General features: G+C 38.0%; 1 protein-coding gene across 2 annotated transcripts in view; it reads left to right on the forward strand.

Moving 5' to 3' along the window:
* Positions 1 to 19,087, forward strand: part of LOC117677337 (uncharacterized) — an 88,838-nt gene that overhangs the window by 33,989 nt on the left and 35,762 nt on the right. For both annotated transcript variants that reach the window (XM_087889988.1, XM_087889987.1), the window contains exons 26-40: positions 1,416 to 1,457; positions 2,230 to 2,271; positions 2,753 to 2,812; positions 3,111 to 3,149; positions 4,820 to 4,855; positions 6,322 to 6,357; positions 6,873 to 6,917; positions 7,314 to 7,358; positions 7,589 to 7,624; positions 8,039 to 8,083; positions 8,774 to 8,818; positions 11,190 to 11,231; positions 11,341 to 11,382; positions 13,426 to 13,467; positions 18,455 to 18,493. In XM_087889988.1, the coding sequence (XP_087746114.1) occupies positions 1,416 to 1,457; positions 2,230 to 2,271; positions 2,753 to 2,812; positions 3,111 to 3,149; positions 4,820 to 4,855; positions 6,322 to 6,357; positions 6,873 to 6,917; positions 7,314 to 7,358; positions 7,589 to 7,624; positions 8,039 to 8,083; positions 8,774 to 8,818; positions 11,190 to 11,231; positions 11,341 to 11,382; positions 13,426 to 13,467; positions 18,455 to 18,493 (636 nt within the window). The remainder of the gene's footprint in view (positions 1 to 1,415; positions 1,458 to 2,229; positions 2,272 to 2,752; positions 2,813 to 3,110; positions 3,150 to 4,819; positions 4,856 to 6,321; positions 6,358 to 6,872; positions 6,918 to 7,313; positions 7,359 to 7,588; positions 7,625 to 8,038; positions 8,084 to 8,773; positions 8,819 to 11,189; positions 11,232 to 11,340; positions 11,383 to 13,425; positions 13,468 to 18,454; positions 18,494 to 19,087) is intronic.

Consider the following 19,087-nt stretch of genomic DNA (forward strand, 5'->3'; position numbering starts at 1 on the left):
TCTCTATGAGCATGGGAGCAAATTAGGGCATCCCACACTTTCCCCTTGGAAATCTAGCACATGCTCTCATGACCAACTGCCTTGTAATCAAAGTCTTTTTGTTAGTAGCATCAGATGAAGTAAGCTTTCCTTTATAAACCATTATTTGTTTTCAGACAATTAAGTTTCATGTACCTGTGCAGTTTCTGCCTATTTTGTACTCAGAATATAGAACATCTTTTCTTTTTTATTATTATTAAAACAATACAAAACATACATTTATATACATAAACTCTTTTTACATATCCTGTTATGGTTCTCCAAGGTATCACAGTCACAGATTGGGAACCACAGCACTGAGGGGTGTACATTTTAAATATTGTGGTTATTATTCAAGTAGATGCTTTGAAAAAGCATTTCAATAAAACAGTAGACCCAGATCAGAAAAATAAAGGGTAGTGATTAAGTCATATAATCTGAAGTCACAAGTAAGCTGTTGTTGGCTTGATCATAGTTCATTGAAAAGCCACCGTTTAGTGAACGGTTCGAAAGAGCTATAAATAGAACATCTTTTCAACAAGAAAAATAATTTCTTCTGTTATAGACTGCATGCACATGCGCAAACACACCCAAATACACACAAACACACACACACACACACTCTCTCTCTCTAAATTTGGTGTGACCCACTGGTCACCGGTGATTGGCAGGTAATGAATGAATGCTGGTTGGGATATCATCAGTGCCTGCTAAGAGAATTTTCTCCTTACATCCACACCAATTTGAGAATTTTTTTTTCAATGCTTTCTATTCCACAGTGCTTGAACAACCACCTGCTTATTCATAGGAGTCTTCCACTGCTTAAAAAGCAGTGAAACTTCATCTCCTTGAATTGCTTTTTTTAATTCTTTTTTGTTGTTACCTCCATTGGGAGCAAGCTCTATATACCATGGGTTCTCAGCCTGATTTCAAAATCCTTTGGCAAGAGATTAATTTACTGTTCTGCAAGAGATATGTGTGGAGTTCCAAGATTTGGCATTTGGAGCAGTTTAGCAGCATCACTTAATGAGAGCAATTAATCCTACAGAACACTTTTACATACTCTCCCACATTCCACAACCCGGACTATCCAGCTTAAACCAGGATAACTGGCGGAACAACAAAATGAACTTTGTCTTCAGTTGCATTTCTTTACTCCAAGAGGGGTGAAGGCATCAAGAGGGGATGGATGCCACATCACCTACAGAGCACAGGGGCCCATTATTTTTCTAGTAATTTGTAGCCATCTCCAGCTTGTTCATGCCACTTGAAGGCTGGGATGCTGACTCACAATGGGACGACTATGCGATCAGTATACTGTATAGCAATGATTGAGATACTATATTCTCTTAAAAAGAAATAGCTATAGGACCTTGTTTCTTTTTGCCTTACTCCAGGGTGGTTCGCATTCTCAGGGGAACAGAAATCCTTGTGATGGGGTAGGTCCCTTTTTCTAAACCACTTTTTCTAATCTTGATTTAAATGGCCCTTAGATTAACCTGACAATCTTTCCCAATGGCGGTTTGAAGTGGCAAATGTCATAACATTGCAGCTTATGTGGAATGTTAAGTAATAGCATAATAATTCACTGTTTGCTTTAAATAAAATACAACAGCTTCAGTCAAAGGAGACCTTCTGTTATTTTCCTTCTGTGCGTTCTCAGTTATGTTATGCTATTTTAAACTAATTCTCAGCCACCTTAGAGTAACTTTTAGTGGAAACTCTAAGTCACCTAGATAGTGGAAACTCTAAGTCACCTAGGAAATGTATTATTTGCAATATGTTAAAATATTTTTATTTATTGTATTTATTGAAAGCTTTCACTGTATATTGTAGGTGGAAGGGTTGATCTAGAAAGTACACTGAATCAGATTACAAAGGTGTAGTTTACTTTGCAATGATTGAAAAGTCTCCATTTTAACAAGGAAGAAAGATAAAACTTAAATATGCAACCTGAGCAGGATGAAGCTGACTCATACATCAATGGGAAACTACCAGGGTCACTTTCACCACTAGTGGAAACTAAACTGAAAAGCATCACGGAAAAATTACTCCCATTATGTTGTTTATGGAATAGTTGTGTCCATTAATCTACGTTGTCTGATTTTTGTCTGTCTTGGAAAGGAAAGACTTCTAGTTCTTATTGAAAAATAACTAAAACCAAAACAGAGTGCATTTTCGTTACATTTGAACATGTGTTTTCCCTTACAGAGCACTATTGGTAAAATAATCAGCAGTAGCAACTGTCCAAAGGTAAATATGCTTTTTCTCCCTGTAATTGTACAATTTGATAGGAAAAAGATACCAGTGGGAATCATACGCATTCTATCCATAGCTGGGATGTTCTAGACAGCTCATAGTTAAATAATTTCTGTGTGAAAATAGATGTATAGGTGGGCTAAATTCCTTGTGTGTCCAATCACACTTGGCCAATAAAGAATTCTATTCTATTCTATTCTGTTCTGTTCTGTTCTGTTCTGTTCTGTTCTGTTCTATTCTATTCTATTCTATTCTATTCTATTCTATTCTATTCTATTCTATGGGCAATTGTACTTTTAATCATTTTCCTTTGAGGAACCTCAAATCATAGCCAATATTGCCCTCTACTGTTAACTGGTTCTATACACAAATGATAGGGCTCTTTACATAGCACAGGTGACATATGTAGGTATTGATGCATTTATTCAAGAAAAAAATTAAATGCACATATTAACTTCATACATTTTCTGTACAGTGGGTATCAAGTGGATCCTATGGTGGCAGCAGCGGCAGCAGCGGCAGCCAATATGGACAGGTAAAAATCTTGTTTAGTGTAGATATTATATATAATTATACATTTCTAAGTGGGGGGGAAGTATGCACTTTTTGATGTTCTGAACAATATTAGAACTTTGTATGGATCTTGCGGATATACGTAGGGAGCGAATACTTTTTTACCAGTTGTATGACTTACTAAAGGAGAATGATATAGAAATTAGGAAAGGGAAGTAGCCATAAAATATTATAGAAGGAAGACAAAAAGAGGGTATAGCAGCTTTGTACAATTATATTTAAGATCATCCTTGGATAATTTTTGATTATTTTCTGCACAGAGTGGATCCTATGGCAGCAGCAGCAGCCAATATGGACAGGTAAGCATTCTTTGGAAATAAAAAATATATGTAACATATTAGAACAATATGTGTATATATTAAAATAATTAATTAGTGGAATGAGTTGCCTCCAGAAGTTGTGGGTGGTCTAACACTGGAGGTTTTTAAGAAGAGATTGGACAGCCATTTGTCTGAAATGGCATAGAGTTTCCTGCTTGAGCAGGAAGACCTCCAAGGTCCCTTCAACTCTGTTATTCTGTTATATGCCTTAATAACACAAAAGAAAGCTAGAATTGTGGAGTTGGAATCTAGAACAATCTAAATCCTATCCTTTGCAAGGTGCAGGAAAACTGAGAAGTAGGAGTCTCAAAAATCTCTAGAAAACTCACAATCTCTTCTAGGCACACCAAACAACTGTCTTATAGATTCTACTGTGAGAATTCCTTTGTAGTTAAATGAAATCAAGGTACCTGTGGCTTATAACCATCATGAGCCATAATTTCTTGGGTTATGGAAAATCATTCTTTAACAGTCTTCCTTATATGGATCTGAACATAGTTATCTGTCTATCCTAAATCTCTCCCCCCCACCCCCAGAGTCATATCCCCAAGATATTACAGAGTAGTTTCATAGAGTCATAATTTAGGGTGACTATAATTTCATTTCAGAAATAATACATTCCTTTCTCACCCCTCTGGATGGTCTGTGTCTTCCTTAATCTTGGGTCCTCTACCAGACGCCTGGGTGTTTGAGGATTCTACGTATAGGAATTATTATTTTCCACATCTTCTCAAGTCCCTCCTTCAGGTCTTGGTACTCACACACACACACATACCCCACTCTCAGCCACTCACTTCTTCTGCATAATAGAAAATATATACATAGAAATATATCTATTTATATTGGAGATAATTCTTTCCTACTGTTTAAATCACTCAGTTTCTTGGGAATTAGGTAGGTAGTCTATAAATATACTGTATGTAACTAACAAGCAAACAAATCAATAATTTCTTTAAAGAGTGGATCATATTGCACCAGCAGCTAATTCAGACAGCTTTAAAACTTTTGACTATTACTAATGCATTCAATACAGTGTAGGCCTCAGTGATATAATAGATGTCAGACTTCGATGCTATCTCAAAATAAATGAATTTCCAAACTGCCAATCTTTAAGGAAATCTTTTCTTTATTCAAGCACAGCAACCGGATCATGACTCGATGCGGACAAGACTGACCTTTTGCCCCCCAATCCCTCCCTTTCCGATCCCCAATTCTCTGCTTCTCATTGGCTATCTTCCAAGTCACTCCCCAGACTTCTTGTCTCGTCATATCACAGGAATGTCTCCCCCCTCCTCATTTCCACGACGATCAGGCTTCAAAGGGATTTAGCAGGCAAAAGTTCAGAGCTTATCTCTCCTCTCTATGCCAGCGCTGAAGCGCTGACAATAGATAAGGATATTAGCACTGTACATGGTTCTAAAATGCTTCAGAAGTGTTTTGCTCTTTCTTCAAGGGATTCATTAAAATTAGGGTGACAATGCAAGCAGAGTTTCTTTCAGGGTTGCACAGAAAAAAAAGGGCCTGATTTAATGAATAGCAGATATATATGTGTGCGCACAAATTTTTTCAAGTAATTTTGTTGTAAATTCTCTTTTGAATATTGACTATCGTAAAATAAAAGTTGTAATTTTAAAATATTTTCTGTACAGAGTGGATCATATGGCGGCGGCAGCCAGTATGGACAGGTAAAACTATTGTTTAAATACAGTATATATCTAATTATGGCAATATGTGACACTAGCCAGAGATGAGCAGAGAAATCCTATACGTAGATCAAGTCAAAGCAGGGAGGTTATGTAAATGTTGTGGATGGAGGCCAGATATTGAATCCAATGCTTAAACAGTCCAATAAGGACAAGGACAGTCCAATGTGACTAATAAGGGACAGGAGTTTCCACTAGAGCTGGGGTGTCAAACTCGATTTCATTGAGGGCCACATCAGGGTTGTGTTTGACTTCGGGGGGCCAGAGTGAGTCTGGCTAGGGTGGGCATGGCCAGCTCAATGTCACTTGTGCCAGAGGCGCCTGTGGTGGCCCGAGAGCTCTGCCAGTGAAAATGGCCTCCAGAGCTCTGTTTTCAGCTGGGATGGCCTCCTGCAACCCTCTGCCAGACAAAACAGAGCTCAGGATGGTCGCACGCAGCCCTCACAAACTCCATTTTCAGCTGCAATGGCTTCCTGCAACCCTCTGCCAGCCAAAACAGAGCTCTGTTTTCACTGGCAGAGGCACCGCGGGCCAGTCCTTTGCTGTTTCCAGGGCGGTCCCGCGGGCTGGATCTAAGCACCCCATGGGCCAGATCCGGCCCCCCGGGCCTTGAGTTTGACACCCCTGCACTAGAGCAATGAAAAAAGATCAAGATGAGAGTTTGAAGACAAGCTCCTTTTTAAAATCAAAGGTAGGAAGCCTTCAACTGCAATGATGACCACCATTTGACTTTTTTGACCCGCCCTCCCCTGGGCATCACAGATTCTAGATCTTTGTAGTGCCCCTACATGAAGACAGTCAACACACTCCCAGAGACAAATGAGGACATGCTGAAGCCCACATTTCTGTACTGCCGCAGAAGACAACACCATAAATATCAGCCCCACAGATTCAATAAATCTTAATCTTGTCATGAGGCCAATCCTCATATAACTGTCCTAGGAGGGGTCTTTGACCATCCTCTCAAAACTTGTTTCAGGAATACCATCTATACAAGATGCAGCCCCAACTTATCTGTCTGGGCAGAAATGCCAGAAATCCAGACTAGAGGGGAAAAGATTCCTTGGCAGGATTCCAAAGTGAGGGACCAGACCCTGCCAGAAGGAAAGCCAAAGGCATACATATTGGCAGAGGCTACCTTCAGAAGTTGCCTCTGGGAAACAGAAGACACAAATTAGATCTCTAGCAGGAAGAAGGGGATTTATTTAAAATTTATTTTATGGTGTGTGTGCGTGTGTGTGTGTGTGTTGTCTATATATATATCCCTTTTTACAATCCTGTAATCCCTTACTGTATATATATATATTTATATTTTATATTCAAAATGTTAAAATGGCTTGGGGTTTACATTGTCGTATGTTAAGTGCTTTGTTTCTTATAACATAAAAAAAGATGCATTTTGAAGTAAAATATATTAATGTTAATTTTTAATGTATATTTCTGTGCAGAGTGGATCCTATGGGAGCAGCAATCAATATGGACAGGTAAAACTGTTTTATTGTATGATACGTGTAGAAAATGTGGTCCAATAATAGATCAAAATGAGCATTTTGATTTGTTGCTGCTTCTAAATATGAAAAAAATATGGGCATTTCTGTGTATTGTAATTTCAGAATATAAAAAGCAGCTTTGTGCAGTTATATTAATGGGGGACATTTTATACTGGAGGTGGCTGGTAAAGTAAAAGAGAAGATCCCATCTCACAGGTATCAAACTTGATCGCATCCAGGGTGGGCATGGTGTGTGATGCGGGCCGCCAGTTTGACACCCCTGTCCCACCTCTATACTGCAAGTGAACTGGGTTCCTAGCTTAAAATTAAATCTTGTTAATTTTAATGTTTTCATATTTGTGTGTTTTTTGCATTGTAAGCTGCCCAAAATCTCTCTGGACAGTGAGATGGGAGTTATAGAAATTAATTAATTAATTAATTAATTACATACATACATACATACATACATACATACATACATACATTTTTATAATGTATTTTCTGTACAGGCTGGACAGAGCGGATCCTATGGGAGCAGCAGCCAATATGGACAGGTAAAACTGTGCTACCATGTAATGTCAGGCTCCAAAAACCAAAGAAAGATATGCAGAGAAACCTCCAAGCAGTTTCCTTTATTGTTCCTCACCTACAGACAGAATCTTGCCAGACTAAAGCAGACTACTTGCATCATTAAAAATAGACACTGAGAACCTCTAGGGAGGAGCTCTCTTGACCCTTTTCCTCCCAAGCAAATTACCTCAACTGTGCTCTCTCTTGCTCTTCTGGAACACCGCCCCTCCCTTCTGGGAATCCAAACTAACTCCACCATATAATGTGTGTAGAAAAAGGCCTATAATAATAGATAAAAATGAGCATTTTGCAGCTTCTGAATGTAAACAGCACTCTTCTGCAGGTATATTAATTGTTTTTATAATATATTTGCTATGCAGACTGGACAGAGTGGATCCTATGGGAGCAGCAGCCATTATGGACAGGTAAAATTGTGTTACCATATATCTGGAGCGCTGTACTTTGATATGGCCCAAGGGCTAATCAATAAATAAAGAAGAAGGTGTTACCATATCATGTGTGTAGAAAATATGCTACAGTAATAGATAATCACAAAAAAAAGACATTTGTATTTCTATGTATTTCAGCTTCTAAAAAAGCAGCCTTGCTTAAATGTATTGTTTTATGATTTTCTTCTCCTGTATTTTTTTGACAGAGTGGATCCTATGGGAGCAGCAGCCAATATGGACAGGTAAAACTGTTTTATTGTATGATATGTGTAGAAAATGTGCTATAATAATAGATCAAAATGAACGTTTCGGTTGATTGCTGCTTCTAAATATAATAAAATGGGTGTTTCTGTTTATTGTAATTTCAGAATATAAAAAGCAGCTTTGTGCAGTTATATTAATGGGGGAGAGACGTTTTATACTGGAGGTGGCTGGTAAAGTAAGAGAGAAGATCCCACCTCTATATTGCAAGTGTACTGGATTCCTAGTTTTATCTAAGTCTTGTTAATTTTAATGTTTTTATATTTGTATTGCATTGTAAGCCGTCCAAAGTCTCTCTGGACAGTGAGATGGGAGTCATATAAATTGAATGAATGAATGAATGAATGAATGAATGAATGAATGAATGAATAATTTATCATGTATTTTTTGTTCAGGCTGGGCAGAGCGGATCCTATGGGAGCAGCAGTCAATATGGACAGGTAAAACTGTGTTACTGTATGATGTGTGTATAGAACTGTGCTATAGCAATAGATAATACAAAGAAACATGAGCATTTCCATTTATTTTTAGTTGTTTAGTGCAAATATATTAATATTTTTATATGCATTTTCTGTACTGGGTGGAGAAGCTCTCAGTATGGAAAGGTAAATATTAAGTAATGTATAGATAATGTATTTCATGGACAGATATTAACTATTTTTAAAAACTCAACATTAATGTTTATTTCTGCTTTGAACGTAAAAAAGATCTGTCTGTCTGTCTGTCTGTCTGTCTATCTATCTATCTATCTATCTATCTATCTATCTATCTATCTATCTATCTATCACACAAGTGTCAAACTTGTTCCGTCACATTGCTGCCACGTGACATTTTGTGATGTTTTTCCCATTCGGGGAGCTAGGATGGGCGTGGCCTACGCATGATGCATCCGGCCCACAAGCCGCCAGTTTGACACCCCTGCTCTATCATCTGCCTGGACAACTTAAAAACTTTTCTAAAACAGTCCCAGACTAACTGTTTTCTTTTATTCATGTCAACATGGGTGATCTTGGATAAGACGCACTTGCATATTTTTTAATTCCATGCTCCACAGACTATGATATTGGGTCTCTCTAAGTGACCCTCTCCCAATAAGAAATAATTTGATCCATTTCTTATTTCCTTGGCAGGGCTCCCAAACAAGTGGAGGCTCCAACATTAAGGGCTGTGGTGAAGTAAGTACAGAATAGTTCATATAAAATAAGTAGTATTTTATTTTGAAATAAAATAAAACTTTTCACTTATTTCTCAAATAATATAAAGTTGTAACACCAACCATATCCCTTAGAAATGCTTATTATATTTAAGTATCACAATGAGTGACACAATGGCCTGGAGGTGAAGACACTCGCTTCCCACTCAGGAGGCTGAGAGTTCAATCCTAGACAGTGACAGATGTTTCTCTATCAGGGCGCAAAGAGAAAATATCAGCTGTGAACTCCACATAGGAGTAAATGGCTAGTAAACACTGAGCTCTATTCAGTCACCTAGATTCCATCTCAATAAAGGGGATTAGGGGTCCTAAAAAGAAAAAAAATAAGTATCATGATGTTATTAATTGCAATTTAATTAATAAATTAAATTGGCCATAATGGAATTGCCTATTCTGTGAAAAACCACTATTTATAGTAGTGAAAATGAGTGTAGCCCTGCTGTTTTCTTCCCTTGGCACACCCTTCTAGTTTAATTACAGTTTAACTTTGCTTGTCTGAACCTTAAATTGTGCAGTAACTAAGAGATGATTAAGTTCCATCAAAAATATCATTCAAAATATGAATAATTTATTGTCTTTTCCCTTGCTGTAGTTTACTATACATAAAAAGCAGGAATCTTTAAGATTAAAGAAAGTTCTTTTTCAGAAATCTTTGCATTTTTCATATTGTTCAAACTTACAGTACATTGGGTGGGTAGAATTATAACTGATATTAAAAATAACTGTTTTCTGCTTTCTTTCTCACGAATTTCAAAACACCAAATGCCATGTAAAAATGTCAGTACAGCCTATTTATGCTATATGACTTGTATATCAGTCTGAGCATTTTTTCCCATTGAAAGCAGTTTCAAAATTAGTAATTGATTAAATTAGAACGCTTTGTTAAGGATTTCTCTTTCACTCATGTAGTTTCTAGGACTCTTTGAAGGCAATATTCCTCAATTAGAACTATTAATGAATACACACACACACACATACACATACACATACACATACACACACACCCCTTTTATTACCTTAGTAGTTGATTATGATGGTATTTCAAATCTCTTAACAGTTAACAGTCTCTAAAAGTAAAGATAAAGGTTTCCCTGCACATGCGTGCTAGTCGTTTTCGGCTCTAGGGGCAGTGCTCATCTTTGTTTCTAAGCCAAAGAGCCAGCGCTGTCCAAAGACGTCTCCGTGGTCATGTGGCCGGCATGACTAAATGGCAAAGGCATATGGAGCGCTGTTACCTTCCTACCAAAGTGGTCTCTATTTTTCTACTTGCTTTTTTTACGTGCTTTCGAATTGCTAGGTTGGCAGAAGCTGGGACAAGTAACGGGAGATCACTCCGTTACGTGGCGCTAGGGATTCGAACCGCTGAACTGCTGACCTGATCGACAAGCTCACCGTCTATTCTGAGAAAAGCTCTTTTCTTCCTCTTATGTTCTATATAAATTCAAGGATAATCCTAATCACAGAAGTTACACCCAATATCAATCCACTTACTGTGGTTGCAGAGCAGTCCATTATTTCTTACATTTGATCTCTGAAGCTTTCATTTATTCCTCCAACAGTTCAAAACTCAGCTAACATAAGAAAGCCCTGAAGTAGAGAAAAAAAGATTTCTATGTTTCATTATGAGTTTGTCTTCATTTCTATGCATTTGGGGAAGAAAAAGAAACAATTACAATGGAGCAAAATATTTATCTTTCTTTTCGTTGTTGTTTTCAATTAGTGTCCTTTCTGTGAGTTTTCAATTTTCTTTGAAGAAGGATTTTTTTTTTCTCAAACTTGAAAAGAAGACATTGGCTGTCTTGGATTTTTTTTCTGCAACAGCTTTTACGCTTATTTTGAGCCCATGCTTTTCTTTAACCGATGAATGGCACTACTGTTCAGCCTTTTCTGAAGAATGAGTAGCAAGATTTTTAGATGGAATCAATTATAAACCTTTCTAATTAGGGCTGCAAAACTTTGTATACAATGTAGTGTTTCCTGCACCTCTTTGCTGCCATCTAGTGGCTGTATAGATTTCCTAGTATACAGTATTCTTATTTAGTTTACAATATTCTGAGTGGATTATTGGTTTGCTTTTTGAAATTCCAGGAACTGTAATACAAGATATTGTGAACTCACCATGCTGTAGTTCTGCCTATTTTGATAGAGTGAGCATTGTTTAAAAGTACCTTCTACCAACATTATTCTGTAACCTTTCAGATAAAATTGCCCAAGTAGGAAAAGTTAGTTCAGATGTTTTGATGATCTGACTGACTTTGTATGTGCATAATTTAGAATACTGAAGATTGTTGTTTTCATTTCATTTCATTTTTATAATATTTTTACTTTAACAGAACCCAAGAAATTGTAGACGCAAAAGGGCTGCATCAGCTTCAGTAAGTACACTGACTAACCAAATGGAGATTTTCTTCAAATCAGATAAAAGTGGGAAGGATTTGTGCATCAACCTAACCTGGTTTATGACTTGTGTTTTCTCTCCCACAGAATATACTTAAGACATTGATCAATAAGATTCGGGGGAAAAGGGTATGTGCTTTTTCTCATCACTATAAATTCTGATTTACTCTGCTTTGTATTTTCACAATCTGTTGCTGTTGCTCTCAATAACTGGTGCTTGAGCTCCCAATGATTATCTCTTGGTTTAATAGTCATTACTTACTGATTAGATATTTATAGTTTCCCAAGGCATTAAATGAAAGGAACACTAAAGTGTACTTTTGCTTTTCAACAAGTTTACACTTTTACCGGAGAAACAAGAAGTGAAACAGCACTGACCAAATTATTTTCTTACTTTTGATTTGAACTTCAAATTCCTTTCCATCATTACAGAACTGCCCAAAATTCAGTATACACTACAACTGTTTTCTATATGGGGAAACTATGCATGCCCCATGGTAATAACAGAATGAAAGAAATACTTTTTGACTTTATGTCAAAAAAAATAATCAAATTATGACTTTTCCAACCAAAACAACCACTCCTACATATTCAGGATTTACAGAATGTTACAGTCTCAAAATGTTCTAACCTCAAAAGACTCGATTATGTCCGTCACTTAAACTTGGGACTGCTTGAAATAGAAGTTTTCTGCTATAGTATATATTATTATATAAAAGTAAAAAGTTGAGCCTTAAGTTACTCCCATATTCTACTGTACCAAAAGAATTCAGAAATCAATGCCTTTTTCTTTCTTTTTCCCTTCTTTTTCCCCTTTTTTCTCTTCCCCTTTTCCCTCTTTATTTATCCACTATCTTTATTTTTCTTTGTGTGTTTTGTATGCCTTGTTTATAACATGAACTTTCAGGTTTATGAAACATGATATTAAAGATAAGAGTGGGCATTATAAATCTCACATAGTGTGTTTTAAGGGATATATAAAATGACATTTTACAGAAGCATGAAGTAATAAATAGATTATGAATACACTATAAAGGAGCTGTTATGGCGCAGCGGTTAGAATGCAGTACTTGCAGGCTAATTCTGCTGACTGCCAGGGGCTCAATCCTCATTGGCTCAAGGTTAACTCAGCCTTCCATCCTTCTGAGTTTGGTAAAATGATCCAGATTATTGGAAGCACTATGCTGACTCTGTAAACCGCTTAGAGAGGGTTGTAAAGCACTGTGAAGTGATATATGTCTAAATACTAGTGCTATAAGGTAAAGCTAAAGGTTTCCCTCGCACATATGTGCTAGTCGTTCCTGACTCTAGGGGGTGGTGCTTATCTCCGTTTCAAAGCCAAAGAGCCAGCGCTGTCCGAAGACATCTCCATGGTCATGTGGCCGGCATGACTAAATGCCAAAGGCGCACAGAATGCATTTATCTTCCCACTGAAGGTGGTCCCTATTTTTTTTACTTGCATTTTTTACGTGCTTTCAAACTGCTAGGTTGGCAGAAGCCGAGACAAGTAACGGGAGCTCACCCCGTTACGTGGCACTAGGGATTCAAACTGCTGAACTGCCGACCTTTCGATTGACAAGCTCAGCGTCTTAGCCACTGAGCCACCGCGTCTCAGTGCTAGTGCTATAAATTGCATCAAAAGGCTCTTCCGGCAGCCCTGTACATGTTGTCTACCAATTATTCAGCTGGCAAGAAAGTATGTGCCAACATAAAACGTATCACCCTTACCATTGATCCCTGTTCTACTGCAGCAAAAGACCAGCTTTGTCCTCACAGCTATTTCTAAGCATGACTCTAATATGCTTCAGAAAAAAAGATAAACCTGAATAAAAAAAAAAATAGCCCAGCTGCCAGATTGCAGTTATGGAAGTGGGATACAGAGCGAAGTGGGAGGGAACTTACCTAAAGCTTCTGATCAATGCAATCCCTCCACTACATATATGACCTGTCACTGAAAGAGCAGGAGGAAGCAGATAACAATTAGAATAAGCGAGTTCCATCTTATACAAGTCCTCCAAAGTAGTGAGTATCTAAGGAACCCAGCAAGATCCAAAAGAGGCCAACAACACTTGGATGGCGGTGGTGGGAAGTCAAGAAGCACGGAATATGGGGTGGTGGCACATAATTTGTAATAGCATAACGAAACATCTTTAACTGCTATCTTTATTTCAGAATGAACCCTTTAATTCAGAACAAAGGTATACCAATGACCAGGTAAGAATTTCAGCTTCATTCTGTTTAAAGTCCATATTGGTAAATAGTTGTTAGAATTGGGGTATTTAAGAGCCTAATCAGATTGCCATATTAAAGTGCTATTCATCAGTTCTTGAGCCAACAGAAAAATGTGACTTCGATTGCCTTAATAACAACACCAGCAACTGCTAAGGAAATAACTGATGGATTTTTCCCAATTTCTTTCCTCTATCCGCAAAGCCTAGCCTTATGTTTGTTTAGGAGAAGGATCAGAAACCCTTCCACTAACATGGGCAAGGTTGAGTGAGGACAGGCAAGTGCTTGAAATGCCATGTTTAGGTGTTATGCTGCTCCTTGTCTGGGTGGGCTGAGCCTGGGAAAATTAGAAGAAAGGAACCTGAGACCAGATAGGTCCCTTATCAAAACCCTATTTAGGGAATGCATCACACTCAAGGCTGCGAAATGCAGAAGTCTGTTATCACATAAGGGTGGGAGAAAGAGGTAGTATTTAAATATAATGGTTTGATATAAATATGGCTTGCTTCCTAGGTCCTGCAGTAGCTGAACTTCTTTGTTGTCTGACCTCCTTTGAATCTACAATTAAAGCAACTTATCTATCTGACCTTGTCCTTGATTCCCTGCTGCTAGCTCCAGAGAGCAGATTTGAGTTCCTAGAAAGAGATTTATTTCTGTGCACAAGGTGAAGCTCTGACAGCAAAACAAGCTATCCCTATTCCCAGTCCCATGGAAGAAGATAATTCTTTTAAGACTCCAAGATTAAAACCATGGCTATCAACCTTCTTGCAAATAGACTGCTGGTTACATTGGTTGCCGAGCCTTTTATTCCAATATCAGAATTATGGGTTGACTCAGATTGAACAAGCAGAACTATTGCTATTGGGCTCTTGTGTGCCTCTACCCAAGATCCAGCAATTGTAGAAACAAGTAAAAAAACCTGACGACGACAACCGGAATCTTGGCAAATATTCTGCCTTTTTTGGATTTATAATTGGAAGGTGAATCAAAATGGGTGAGCCCTCTTCTCCAGCAAGGAAACCATTCCATGTGAAAGTATGTTGTTGATCCCCAGTTAGCAGTTCAAGTTGCCAGTTGGAATAAAAGAGACTTAAATGGCTAATTGGAAGCAGTACTATCAGGTAAAAGAGAGGATTACAAAGACTTTGTCTATATTAATTCAACTATGCTTCAGGGGTTGATGGGAGGCTTGAGGAACTGTGGCAGAGAATGGATGGATCACCACTATTATCTTTTGTTCTATCCTTCTCTGTCAACTAATTGGACACTTTGGATGTTGAACCCCTGGAGTTGGGTTGTACAGTGCTCACATTGCTTCAGAAAAGAAGCATTCATGCATATAAAGTCTGTGTTTATACTGTGGGGAATCTGACCACTTTATATGGAAATATCCATCTCAGATCCTCAACTCTCCCTTCCAAAACATCAACAACATCCTGAACTCTGTTAACTATTAGAAATCATAACCTAATTCCTCTCATCTCTAAGCTTTTACAACAGCTGAAGAACACTTTTTTTTTTTTTTTGCCAAATTGGATTTCACATCTTCTTCCCTGGTTTCTGGTGGTCTCAATTTACAACAGATGGTGAAAGTGACATTTTTGTCATGGTACAAAGCTTCATACTACCTAGCCTGTTCAATTACTGCACTCTGCGCATTGCTGCAAGGATTAACAAACACCGTTTGCCTGGACTTCATTACTCACTACCACATGCTGTTTGTTTGGATGCCATTCTAGTACTACTGGACCTTTTCTCTAAAATGGCTCTTTTAATCTCTTTTTGTAGCCTTCCATACATTCTGGAGAATGCCTATTTGTTTATTCACTGTGGGTTTTTTTCCCAGAACCACAGATTGACTTTTATTTTGGACAGAGGCCACTCAATTCACAGAACATTTTTATCGGCACTATATCAACAACTGAATTAATGTTCCACCTGTCTTCTGTTCATCATCCATAATCTGACAGAGGAATGGAAAGAACAAATATCACACAGAACAACACTTTCTTTGCCACATAAATGACCAACTCAAAACCTGGCCTGAGATTTAGCTGTGGTTCAATTAATTCATGCCTCTACTCAAATGTCTCAATTTCAGGCTCTTTATGATACTGCTTGCACCTGCTGCTTGATGACTTCCACTCATTCCATTTTTACCATAAACTGCAAAATATGCTGTGACACTTCAAGGATCAACTTCCTGCAAATACCCTGCTACCCATCACCAAAAGGAAGACCATTCTATTGCTGTAGGATACGACACCTGGCTTTCTACTAGGTTCTAGTCTTCAATGCAACTGTCTAAGAAGCTGTATGCCAAGTTTATCGGGCTGTTTGCAATACTTACATAGATCAGTCCCATTACCTTTTGTGTGCAGCTTCCATCTACACTAAAAATATACCTGGACTTTTGGCATTCTTTTCTGGGTCAAAAATGCCCCTTTTGCTCTTTGTGCACTTCAGTTCCATTCTTTCTCTGTAAAGGAAACTGACCTGGGAAAAGGAGGGAAGCTATTGTATCAGTAACAAGAGGAACACAGAAATTACCAACCCAAAGATTTAGTGGGGGGGGGGGGCAGTTCTGGATGAGGGAGGAATGATGACAAAGATATTGAGAACTTTTCCAATGTTTGTCAGGAAGTACCCCAGGCAAGAGGAAGGAAGGGCATATAAATTAAATAAATAAAATAAATAAATAAATAAATAAATAATAATAGATGCCCCTTAAGGTGGGGAAATTTTGTCTGTTCCACATGATAAATAGATGGAAACAGAGAGAGGAAAAGTTAGTCCATCCAGCACAAGAGGAAGAGAGAAATAGCTAGCAATGTCCAGATCCCAGGGAGAAAAGAAAAAGGAAAACAGAGTAATAGTCTGAGGACTGAAGTTGACAGGGCCAGAAGCAATGTGCAGGTGTTTTACACCTCTAAGACTGAGAAATGAATAGCAGGAAATCTATTGCCACATAAGTATGTAAAAAAGAGACGTGATATTTAAGCACTAGCTTTGTTACAAATGTAATTTGATTTTTAGACCTGCTGTAATTGATCTTTGTTGTTAAAGCTATTCTGGTGTCTTTCAATAAAAGCAATTTATCTATTCACACTTGTCCTTGATTATTTGTTACTATTCTCCCGAGTACAGGTTTGAGTTCTCAGGAGATTTATTTCTGGATTATGGTGAAGCTCTGGCAGAGCTTTGATCTTGCGTAGGGATGCAAGGGAATGGAAGCAGGCAGCAAGACAGCAACTCTTTGTAGAGAGGAGCATCCAGAAATAGCCTGTGAATGGCCATTAAAGAGGAATCTAGCAGCGAAGGGGAAATGGTGCTGTCCAACCAAAATAAACAGTGGAAAGTATGGTTATGTGAAACCCCTTGTTGGAAAAGCTGTGGAAAACTATATTGTGCCCTGTGCTGGCAAACCAGCAAAAAAACTGTTGGAAAAACCTAGTTCTGTTTCCTAACTTAAATCTATCTTCTATGGAGTAGAAGGTGGAATTAAGACTTTTAAATAGAGGTCTTTCAAAAGAGCACTAAGCCAATGATTGAAACCAAGAGCCTTGGTGGCACAGCAGACTAAAGTGCTGTTAAGTAGCACCAGCTGCCTACAATTACTGCAAGTTCAAATCTCACCAGGCTCAAGGTTGACTCAGCCTTCCATCCTTTCGAGGTAGGTAAAATGAGGACCCGGATTGTGGGGGCAATAAGCTGACTTTGTATAAAAAAGAACACCGCTTAGAGGGGGCCAAAAGCCCTACTAAGCAGGTATATACAAAAGTATGAAGGCTATTGCTTAACGCATTGTAAGATGTCCTGAGTCTCTGGAGAAGGGTGGCATATAAATCGAACCAATAAATAAATAAATAAGTCTAGCACTCTTACAAAAGAGCATTAAACCCATGTTTATAAAGAGCCCACATTAGATCTGAGAAGCCCTGCAGAAAGCACTGGTCAGCGTTTGAGCCTTTGCTTCTGCCAGACATCTGGGCTTTCCTACCATTTCCAGCCAAAATGGCAATAAAGTGGTTCCCAACAAACAGAATAGCCTAGAGTGGCCAACATAGTGGTCCCTCAACTGTATCAGCAACTTACTCCCTCAGTGAATCATGCTAGATTGTGCCCATGGCCAAAACTCTTGGGAGAAGAGGTAAATTTTATTTCAAAACTGGTACAGCTAAAGATGATGTTTACCTGCCTCTGCTGTATGCTGGGGTTAAGATGAAGATAAAGGTGTAAGGATGCGGAATAATTAAAAAATATGGGCATGTTTATACAGTGGTTAGAGAGGATGGAGGATGAGTCCTCTGCGTCTCTAATCTGCTGTTGTAATCAAAATCTTCTGAACTGTGGGATAGGAAACTAGAACATTATTTATTCCATTTGAGAACCTTCCTCTTTCCTTCTTAAGATGGTACCTATTTATCTGTGGCTAAAACTGCTTAACAGAACAGATTGTCATGGAGTGTAAAAAGTCCTTGGAAAGGAAGAAAACAAGGAAGGAAGGAAAGAAAGAAGGACTACCAATGAAGCAGAAGAAGCTCCAACGACTCTTGCTTACCAAGTCCAGCTGCTGAACATACCTTGCTGTTCCTTCTTTGTCCTTGGACAGAGAAATGTTGTGGGAGAGAAAGTAAAGATTTAATAAAAGCAACAACAACCACACTTTCGGGTCCCCCCAAAAACTGAAATAGAACAGACATACCAGGAAGCCAAAAAAAGGAGTTTTGCATGAACCAACAGAGATTGGTTGTTCCCTCTTCCCTACAATTCTGATATTATGGTATTATCTGACATCAACACACTTCCCATCAGGTCAAAGAAAGGGAAAGGATCAGACTCATATATAAATGTATATCATATACTCTTTTTTAAAATGGAAGGTGTCCTCTTTCTGTGAGGTAGAGAGTATGATTATTTCCTTTCAGATGTCCTTATTTGTACTGAAGTAATTTATATTGACCTTTTACAGGATAGTACCCTTTCGGATGATAGAAACAATCATCCACAGGTAAGGATTTCCTTTTCATTACTTTTGACAGGATGATGATCCTTTACAAATTCTGTATCAGTGGTCATTTCCAATCATTTGATAAAAGTCTTTTACGGTTAGATAAAACCAGGTTGCAATATTTTTTTTTGAAGTTGTAACTCAAGGCTTGTCCTTTTCAATTTGGTAACAATACATTTTAACAGATACATCCAGGATTCACACATACTGTATATTGTTAGTTTAGGCATTATAGATTAAATACATATATTTTTAAAATGAGATTTTGGGGGAAAAAACCACAATTTGGGCTTAAAATATTCTGGAATCCATGGATATAAATGTAGCATCCAAAAAGCAGTAAAAAGTGATCTGGAAGTGCCCTTGCTGATTGTATTTAATGCACATAAATATATGCTTCGCCACGCCTGAATTCATAAAAGGAATATTTTAGATTTTAAAAGTTGCAGCTTCATTTTTAAGAAGTTCTTCACAATCTTATATAATCCTACACTCTGTATAACTTGAGAATGAACGGGAATTTTTGCCCTTCAGTTTCTATTCCTTCTTTCAAAAGATCAGTCTATCTATTCAATTGTCCTTGGGCTCACTCTG

Source organism: Pantherophis guttatus, chromosome 3 (assembly GCF_059756535.1).
Source record: "Pantherophis guttatus breed Tessera chromosome 3, ASM5975653v1, whole genome shotgun sequence".
Taxonomy (NCBI): Eukaryota; Metazoa; Chordata; class Lepidosauria; order Squamata; family Colubridae; genus Pantherophis; species Pantherophis guttatus.